Source organism: Oncorhynchus nerka, linkage group LG15 (genome assembly GCF_034236695.1).
Source record: "Oncorhynchus nerka isolate Pitt River linkage group LG15, Oner_Uvic_2.0, whole genome shotgun sequence".
Lineage (NCBI taxonomy): Eukaryota > Metazoa > Chordata > Actinopteri > Salmoniformes > Salmonidae > Oncorhynchus > Oncorhynchus nerka.
This window is the reverse complement of record NC_088410.1, coordinates 21,828,105-21,838,756: the sequence shown is the minus strand read 5'-3', so window position 1 is coordinate 21,838,756 and position 10,652 is coordinate 21,828,105. Positions and strand designations below refer to the sequence as shown.

The window sequence follows — 10,652 nt, the reverse complement described above, 5'->3', positions numbered from 1 at the left end:
ATGTAATGCTGTGGTTTGGATGGTAACATCCAGAATGTAATGCTGTGGTTTGGATGGTAACATCCAGAATGTAATGCTATGGTTTGGATGGTAACATTCAGAATGTAATGCTGTGGTTTGGATGGTAACATTCAGAATGTAATGCTGTGGTTTGGATGGTAACATCCAGAAAACAATGCTGTGGTTTGGATGGTAACATTCACAATATAATGCTATGGTTTGGATGGTAACATCCAGAATATAATGCTGTGGTTTGGATGGTAACATTCACAATATAATGATGTGGTTTGGATGGTAACATTCACAATATAATGCTATGGTTTGGATGGTAACATTCACAATATAATGCTATGGTTTGGATGGTAACATTCACAATATAATGCTATGGTTTGGATGGTAACATCCAGAATATAATGCTATGGTTTGGATGGTAACATTCAGAATGTAATGCTGTGGTTTGGATGGTAACATTCACAATATAATGCTATGGTTTGGATGGTAACATTCACAATATAATGATGTGGTTTGGATGGTAACATCCAGAATATAACGCTGTGGTTTGGATGGTAACATCCAGAATGTAATGATGTGGTTTGGATGGTAACATTCACAATATAATGCTATGGTTTGGATGGTAACATTCACAATATAATGCTATGGTTTGGATGGTAACATTCAGAATATAATGCTGTGGTTTGGATGGTAACATTCACAATATAATGCTGTGGTTTGGATGGTAACATCCAGAATGTAATGCTATGGTTTGGATGGTAACATTCACAATATAATGCTGTGGTTTGGATGGTAACATTCAGAATATAATGCTATGGTTTGGATGGTAACATTCAGAATATAATGCTATGGTTTGGATGGTAACATTCACAATATAATGCTATGGTTTGGATGGTAACATTCACAATATAATGCTATGGTTTGGATGGTAACATTCACAATGTAATGATGTGGTTTGGATGGTAACATTCACAATATAATGCTGTGGTTTGGATGGTAACATCCAGAATGTAATGATGTGGTTTGGATGGTAACATTCACAATATAATGCTATGGTTTGGATGGTAACATTCACAATGTAATGATGTGGTTTGGATGGTAACATTCACAATATAATGCTATGGTTTGGATGGTAACATTCACAATATAATGCTAGGTTTGGATGGTAACATTCACAATGTAATGATGTGGTTTGGATGGTAACATTCAGAATATAATGATGTGGTTTGGATGGTAACATTCACAATATAATGCTATGGTTTGGATGGTAACATTCACAATATAATGCTATGGTTTGGATGGTAACATTCACAATGTAATGATGTGGTTTGGATGGTAACATTCAGAATATAATGCTGTGGTTTGGATGGTAACATTCACAATATAATGCTATGGTTTGGATGGTAACATTCACAATGTAATGCTATGGTTTGGATGGTAACATTCAGAATATAATGCTATGGTTTGGATGGTAACATTCACAATATAATGCTATGGTTTGGATGGTAACATTCACAATGTAATGCTGTGGTTTGGATGGTAACATTCACAATGTAATGCTATGGTTTGGATGGTAACATTCACAATGTAATGATGTGGTTTGGATGGTAACATTCACAATATAATGCTGTGGTTTGGATGGTAACATCCAGAATGTAATGATGTGGTTTGGATGGTAACATTCACAATATAATGCTATGGTTTGGATGGTAACATTCACAATGTAATGATGTGGTTTGGATGGTAACATTCACAATATAATGCTATGGTTTGGATGGTAACATTCACAATATAATGCTATGGTTTGGATGGTAACATTCACAATATAATGCTATGGTTTGGATGGTAACATTCACAATGTAATGATGTGGTTTGGATGGTAACATTCAGAATATAATGCTGTGGTTTGGATGGTAACATTCACAGTATAATGCTATGGTTTGGATGGTAACATTCACAATATAATGCTATGGTTTGGATGGTAACATTCACAATATAATGCTATGGTTTGGATGGTAACATTCACAATGTAATGATGTGGTTTGGATGGTAACATTCACAATATAATGCTGTGGTTTGGATGGTAACATCCAGAATGTAATGATGTGGTTTGGATGGTAACATTCACAATATAATGCTATGGTTTGGATGGTAACATTCACAATGTAATGATGTGGTTTGGATGGTAACATTCACAATATAATGCTATGGTTTGGATGGTAACATTCACAATATAATGCTAGGTTTGGATGGTAACATTCACAATGTAATGATGTGGTTTGGATGGTAACATTCAGAATATAATGATGTGGTTTGGATGGTAACATTCACAATATAATGCTATGGTTTGGATGGTAACATTCACAATATAATGCTATGGTTTGGATGGTAACATTCACAATGTAATGATGTGGTTTGGATGGTAACATTCAGAATATAATGCTGTGGTTTGGATGGTAACATTCACAATATAATGCTATGGTTTGGATGGTAACATTCACAATGTAATGCTATGGTTTGGATGGTAACATTCAGAATATAATGCTATGGTTTGGATGGTAACATTCACAATATAATGCTATGGTTTGGATGGTAACATTCACAATGTAATGCTGTGGTTTGGATGGTAACATTCACAATGTAATGCTATGGTTTGGATGGTAACATTCACAATGTAATGATGTGGTTTGGATGGTAACATTCACAATATAATGCTGTGGTTTGGATGGTAACATCCAGAATGTAATGATGTGGTTTGGATGGTAACATTCACAATATAATGCTATGGTTTGGATGGTAACATTCACAATGTAATGATGTGGTTTGGATGGTAACATTCACAATATAATGCTATGGTTTGGATGGTAACATTCACAATATAATGCTATGGTTTGGATGGTAACATTCACAATATAATGCTATGGTTTGGATGGTAACATTCACAATGTAATGATGTGGTTTGGATGGTAACATTCAGAATATAATGCTGTGGTTTGGATGGTAACATTCACAATATAATGCTATGGTTTGGATGGTAACATTCACAATGTAATGCTATGGTTTGGATGGTAACATTCAGAATATAATGCTATGGTTTGGATGGTAACATTCAGAATATAATGCTATGGTTTGGATGGTAACATTCAGAATGTAATGCTATGGTTTGGATGGTAACATTCACAATATAATGCTATGGTTTGGATGGTAACATTCACAATATAATGCTATGGTTTGGATGGTAACATTCACAATGTAATGCTGTGGTTTGGATGGTAACATTCACAATGTAATGCTATGGTTTGGATGGTAACATTCACAATGTAATGCTGTGGTTTGGATGGTAACATTCAGAATATAATGATGTGGTTTGGATGGTAACATTCACAATGTAATGATGTGGTTTGGATGGTAACATTCACAATATAATGCTATGGTTTGGATGGTAACATTCACAATATAATGCTATGGTTTGGATGGTAACATTCACAATATAATGCTATGGTTTGGATGGTAACATTCACAATGTAATGATGTGGTTTGGATGGTAACATTCAGAATATAATGCTATGGTTTGGATGGTAACATTCACAATATAATGCTATGGTTTGGATGGTAACATTCACAATGTAATGCTATGGTTTGGATGGTAACATTCAGAATATAATGCTATGGTTTGGATGGTAACATTCAGAATATAATGCTATGGTTTGGATGGTAACATTCACAATATAATGATGTGGTTTGGATGGTAACATTCAGAATGTAATGCTGTGGTTTGGATGGTAACATTCAGAATATAATGCTATGGTTTGGATGGTAACATTCAGAATATAATGATGTGGTTTGGATGGTAACATTCAGAATATAATGCTATGGTTTGGATGGTAACATTCACAATATAATGCTATGGTTTGGATGGTAACATTCACAATATAATGCTATGGTTTGGATGGTAACATTCACAATATAATGCTATGGTTTGGATGGTAACATTCACAATATAATGCTATGGTTTGGATGGTAACATTCACAATATAATGCTATGGTTTGGATGGTAACATTCACAATGTAATGCTATGGTTTGGATGGTAACATTCAGAATGTAATGCTGTGGTTTGGATGGTAACACCTGTACAATGGTTTGTAGGACAAGCAGAGGACAAAGCAGAGCATTCTTTATGCTCATGTTTCAAGGATGTTATACACAACACATTAAAAGGGGTGGGGGGTAGAGCATCCTGGAAAACATTGTACACGGACAAGGTATTCAGTCACAGACAAAGGAATAAGGTGGTTCCCAAGACAACTATTGAATTCTGGATGGGATTCATACCAAAGTATAGTCATGCAGTGAGGAGTTATAGTGCACAGAGTGCTGAAGTAGACAGGGACACACATGGAGACAGGAAGGGCTGTTTTTGGGTTCATTCTGGGTAGCACTCAGTGTTCTCTACAACACACAAACACATACACACACACTCCCACACTCCCCCCCACCCACCCACATCAACTCTTCCTCACAGTCTCCCACTTCCATTACAGATGTCCTCACCTTATTTGAACTGAGTGAAACAGAAAAGAGAGTAAGACTACGTGTTCTAACTGACAAAAAGAACGCCGTCTGTTATCTATAAATCATAACTCTGACCCCGGTTTAGCCAATCAGCTTACAGAGCCCCCTGAGCTCAGCCAGAAACACTATTAGATCATCTAAGACCCGGAGAACATGTTCTGTAAATCCCGACCTCCATAGAGTACCACAGTATGAGTCATAATACCCAGAAAACCTAGCGGTCAAACAAGGAAATGGTTTCAATAGTTTTTCCACCATTCATTTTTCCCACAGGGGATTTTAGAAACACTTAAAATAAGGGCTGTGTTTCCTGTAGTCTTACCCTGATTTAATGTTTTGATAACCATGTAAATCTCTCTCGGACAAGGTGACCTTTATCAATGTATTAGTCTGTATTTACCACCCCCAAATGTGATGCTAATTAGCTGCTAACGTGGCTATCATAGAGAAGTACAAATGCAGTGATGATGTGGACGAGACTGCTGAATCGAGGCAAAGGTAAATTTAGTCATTAATAAATTGGCTAAAGTTTTTTTTTAAATGTACCCGTTAGCAAAGGTGCCAGCTATAGATGAAGTGCAGGAGCTTGCAGGGATTTGTAGTCTTATCGTCTTACTTTGATGCTAATTAGCATTTTCAATTCTGAGAGTAAATAGAGACTAATATATTGACACAAGTTGCCTTGTCCGAGAGGGATTTACATGATTATCAAAACGTCATGCCAGGGTCTACAGGAAACACAGCCGAAACACAGCCCTTATTTTAAGTGTTTCTGAAATCCCCTGTGGGGAAAATGATTGGAACCATTTCCCTGTGTGACTCCTAGGTTTTATAGGTATTGTGACACCTCCAATGTGGGGCTCTATGTGAGGTGTCAGACCTAGTATTCCTGTTGTGGATAACTCTGTTCTGTGTCTCCTTGGGGTGTTACGTTATGGATGAAGACTGGAGAGTAGGAATCATGTGTGTTAATATTTGAATGCTTCAAACAAGTGGAGCTAGCTGGGGGTATATATGAGGATTTAGTAAACACTACAAGGGCTGTTTTAGAGACCGAATGCAATTATTTATATAAAGCTCTGTCCTTCTTCTTCTTCATCTTTGCCCTTTTAGATCCTAAGATCTGCACTTTGACCCCTAACGGGCACCTGGAGTTGACCACGTTGACCCCGGTGATGACCCCCAGGGGGTCATACCCCACTGACAGGCTGACCTATGCCCTGGGGTCACGGAAGAGCAGCGTTATGAGTCTGGGCAAGGCCAACCTGGAGCAGAGGAGATCATTCTCTCTGGTGAGATGTAACACACACACACACACACACACACACACACACACTCAACAATTAACCCAGAATTTCTCAGTATAAATACCCTTAAAAGAAGACTTTCCCTAATAGCAACACTTAGCATATCGTAAATATAACAGCTTTTCTTTAAATGTCCGCAGTCTATGATTTCCTAGACCCCAGACTATGTGCAAGTTGCATTACACAAATTACACACTACACGCCACATAATGGCAGTTATCAAGGGTCTGCTTAGCCACTAGTCAGCCGCAGACTATTCCGGATGGAGTCTTCAATTCGATAAACATTCCAGGGGACGGGGGAGATTCTGATCACAACGTTCCCAGTTCAGGAACTCCCTGGACTCCACGCATCTGTCTGTCTGTCGAGCCAAAGCCTGCCTTTGGTTGATTGAGCCTGGCTCAGTTCCCAGGATTCCAGTCGCCATGGCAACCACCGTTAATTAAACGAGAGAGAGAGAGAGGGAAGGCGAGAGAGAGAGAGAATGAGAGCGACAGAGAGAGAGAAAGAGAAGAGAGTGAGAGAGAGAGGAAGATAGAGAGAGAGGAAGAGAGGATTATGTATAGTTTAATGACATACTTGTCTTCATTGTCACATGTTAATAACAATGTAAGACATCTTTGCTGAAGGCCTCCACAATCATTGTATACTCTGCCTGGGGGTAAAAGTTAACATGAATGTTTCTGTCCCCTGCCAGTAGCATGAGAGAGTTCCAAGTTCATTGTTTGATCAATGATGCCATTTTTTTTATTTACTCAATTTACCTGAAGAATCTAAAAACACATTTTTGTCTTTCTTCCACTTTGGCTTTTCCCTGATGTGTTGATGTATATCTGTTTAATGAGGTGAGACACATCTCACACAAAAAAAAGAAAGGGGGGGGACGAAATAAGCGTTGCTGTGGCAACGGTGGTATAAATTCCTCCGGTATATAGCTGTGAAAAAGACTGTCGTCACAGGGACGATTCCAGAAGTAAACCATGTAATTATCCTGACAGAGTGGCTATCACCTCCCAGGGCAACACACACACACTGTTTAGGACAGTCAGTTAACTCACTTGGTAAAGTTTCACTGGTGAGGCTTCATTTGTTTAGAACGGTCAGTTAACTCATTGGGTAAAGTTTCACTGGTGAGGCTTCATTTGTTTAGAACGGTTAGTTAACTCACTTGGTAAAGTTTCACTGGTGAGGCTTCATTTGTTTAGAACGGTTAGTTAACTCACTGGGTAAAGTTTCACTGGTGAGGCTTCATTTGTTTAGAACAGTCAGTTAACTCACTTGGTAAAGTTTCACTGGTGAGACTTCATTTGTTTAGAACGGTCAGTTAACTCACTTGGTAAAGTTTCACTGGTGAGGCTTCATTTGTTTAGAACGGTTAGTTAACTCACTTGGTAAAGTTTCACTGGTGAGACTTCATTTGTTTAGAACGGTCAGTTAACTCACTTGGTAAAGTTTCACTGGTGAGGCTTCATTTGTTTAGAACGGTCAGTTAACTCACTTGGTAAAGTTTCACTGGTGAGACTTCATTTGTTTAGAACGGTCAGTTAACTCACTTGGTAAAGTTTCACTGGTGAGGCTTCATTTGTTTAGAACGGTCAGTTAACTCACTTGGTAAAGTTTCACTGGTGAGGCAGAAAAACTATCTAGAAAGTCTTTATATAAATATATATATAAATACACAGTGGGGAGAACAAGTATTTGATACACTGCCGATTTTGCAGGTTTCCCTACTTACAAAGCATGTAGAGGTCTGTAATTTTTATCATAGGTACACTTCAACTGTGAGAGACGGAATCTAAAACAAAAATCCAGAAAATCACATTGTATGATTTTTTAACTAATTAATTTGCATTTTATGTAATTGCAAAAAAAGGTTTCTGTACCAAATATTAAGTTATGCTTTTCTGATCGATCAAATACTTATGTCATGCAATAAAATGCAAATTAATTACTTCAAAATCATACAATGTGATTTTCTGGATTTTTGTTTTAGATTCCGTCTCTCACAGTTGAAGTGTACCTATGATAAAAACGACAGACCTCTACATGCTTTGTAAGTAGGAAAACCTGCAATATCGGCAGTGTATCAAATTTTGTTCTCCCCACTGTATACACTGAGTATACAAATCATTATGAACACCTGCTCTTTCCATGACAGACTGACCAGGTGAGGCAGGGTAGCCTAGTGGTTAGAGCGTTGGACTAGTAACTGAAAGGTTCCAAGTTCGAATCCCCGAGCTGTCGTTCTGCCCCTGAACAGGCAGCTAACCCACTGTTCCTAGGCCGTCATTGAAAATAAGAATTTGTTCTTAACTGACTTGCCTAGTTAAATAAAGGTTTAAAAAAAAAAAAATAAAAAAACTGCGGTTGCAGTGGGCTAAGGAACGAAAACACTGGACCCAGAAACTGCGGTTGCAGTGGGCTAAGGAACGAAAACACTGGACCCAGAAACTGCGGTTGCAGTGGGCTAAGGAACGAAAACACTGGACCCAGAAACTGCGGTTGCAGTGGGCTAAGGAACGAAAACACTGGACCCAGAAACTGCGGTTGCAGTGGGCTAAGGAACGAAAACACTGGACCCAGAAACTGCGGTTGCAGTGGGCTAATGAACGAAAACACTGGACCCAGAAACTGCGGTTGCAGTGGGCTAAGGAACGAAAACACTGGACCCAGAAACTGCGGTTGCAGTGGGCTAAGGAACGAAAACACTGGACCCAGAAACTGCGGTTGCAGTGGGCTAAGGAACGAAAACACTGGACCCAGAAACTGCGGTTGCAGTGGGCTAAGGAACGAAAACACTGGACCCAGAAACTGCGGTTGCAGTGGGCTAAGGAACGAAAACACTGGACCCAGAAACTGCGGTTGCAGTGGGCTAAGGAATGAAAACACTGGACACTGGAGAATTGGAAAAACATTGCCTGGTCTGATGAATCCTGCTTCTTGCTGTTTCACGCTGATGGGAGGACTAGGGTTTGGAGAGAACCACACATGCTGCCATCATGCCACATGTCAACATTACAGGCTGGTGGTGATGTGATGGTGTGTTTTCATGGCACACATTGGGCCCCTTGATAAAAGTGGAGCAATGTTTGAATGCCACAGGATATCTGAACATCTTTGCCAATCAGGCGCATCCCTTAATGGCAGCAGTGTATCCATCTGTGAAAGGATTGTTTTCAGCCGGGTAATGCCCCATGCCACAAGGCTAGGATTGTCCAGGAATGGTTCCACGACAGTGAATTCAGCTTAGTGCAGTGGCCTGCCCAGTCACCAGATCTCAATCCAATTGAGCATCTGTGGGATGAGATGGAGCCAGCTTATTCAGTGTAGAGATCCACTACCAGCCAACTTGACACAACTGTGGGAAGCATTCGAGACATCATGGCAGCTTGTAGAGTCCACGCCCGATGTATTGAGACTGAGGCCAAACGGGGTCCTTAATGTTGTCTTCATGGTGTATATATGGTTTATACATCATGTATTTACCAACGTATACATTTCAAATACCAGTTCATTTTCTCATGTTGTCTTTTGTTGTCTTGGTTACAGCACCACGGCCGCAGTTCCCTGCACCACCATTGGGGTCGCCCTCCCCCTCCTCAGAGTGCATGGAACCGCAGGTAGATAATTAGATCAATGGAATACTTGATTACTTCATTAATCATGAATCGATCATTAATTAATCAGTCATATCCTATTAGTCCTTGTTGAATGATTAACGTAACCTTATTGATCCATAATTAATTGTGTAATACACTATTTATCTCAGGAACGTACCAATCCTTTATGAATCCATTATAACTACTTTATGAACTCTTCATGTACCCACCACATTCTGCCTGCCCTCAGGTCCAGCTGGAACAGCCTGGGTTGTCCCTCCCGGGGGGTAGGGGGGCTGGGAGCAGGTGTGGTGGGAGGAAGCCTCCGTGTCCGAAGCCCCCACTCCCACATCCACTCCCTTTACCACTCAGCCGAACACGAGTTCCTCCTCTCCCCCGCTCTCCGCCTCCCCCCTCACCACGCTCCCCCTCTCCCCCTCCTCTCCCGACGCAATGCCATCCGGCACCGGAACCGCCGCGCTCTCTCCCTGGAGCTGCCAAACATGCTCCAGGTCCCCGGGGGACCTCCGTCTCACCCCAACCCCAGGATGAGGAGTGTTTCTGGGGGAGGGAGCAGTGGCAGTGGGGGTATGGTGGTGGAGCACCATGATTGTAATGGAAAGGCTCCTAGTCCTATTAGTGTTATGGGTCCCCAGACTGCCCAACTCCTAACGGAGGTCTTCCCTCAACTGAACCTCGCCAAGGACAGATCGGACCTGGATGAGGAGATAGACTATGTGAGTTTTACTGCAAGACTGGCTACAACTGAGTAGTCTATGTTTACCCAGAGGGTTTTTACTCAATGGAAAAATGTCCTTGACTGAAATGACTGCCAAGTCATTGTATCAAACATTACCACCAGAGGTGACATGAATGTCCTCCCATTTTGCTCTATTGATAATACATTTCCTCTCTCCCTCCTTCTCTCTCTCTTTCTCACACACTCTCTCTCTCTCCTCCCCCTCCTCCTCTCTTCCTCCTCCAGAGTCTCTGTTTCCGTATCCAGAAGATGATGGAGGTGTACAGGCCTGACTGGTGTGAGAAAAGAGAGGACTGGTCTGTCTACCTCTTCTCACCACAGAACAAGTATGTTACTCAGACATGAAGACCTGTCTGTCTCTTGTTACCCAGACACACACACATAAAGACCTGTCTGTCTCT

At 40.5% G+C, this 10,652-nt stretch overlaps 1 protein-coding gene across 1 annotated transcript in view; it reads left to right on the top strand.

Moving 5' to 3' along the window:
• LOC135559804 (voltage-dependent T-type calcium channel subunit alpha-1I-like) overlaps window positions 1–10,652 on the top strand; it is a 114,121-nt gene that overhangs the window by 35,145 nt on the left and 68,324 nt on the right. The window contains exons 2-5 of the mRNA XM_065000683.1: window positions 5,699–5,877; window positions 8,266–8,759; window positions 9,742–10,228; window positions 10,477–10,577. Coding sequence (XP_064856755.1) covers window positions 5,699–5,877; window positions 8,266–8,759; window positions 9,742–10,228; window positions 10,477–10,577 — 1,261 coding nt within the window. The remainder of the gene's footprint in view (window positions 1–5,698; window positions 5,878–8,265; window positions 8,760–9,741; window positions 10,229–10,476; window positions 10,578–10,652) is intronic.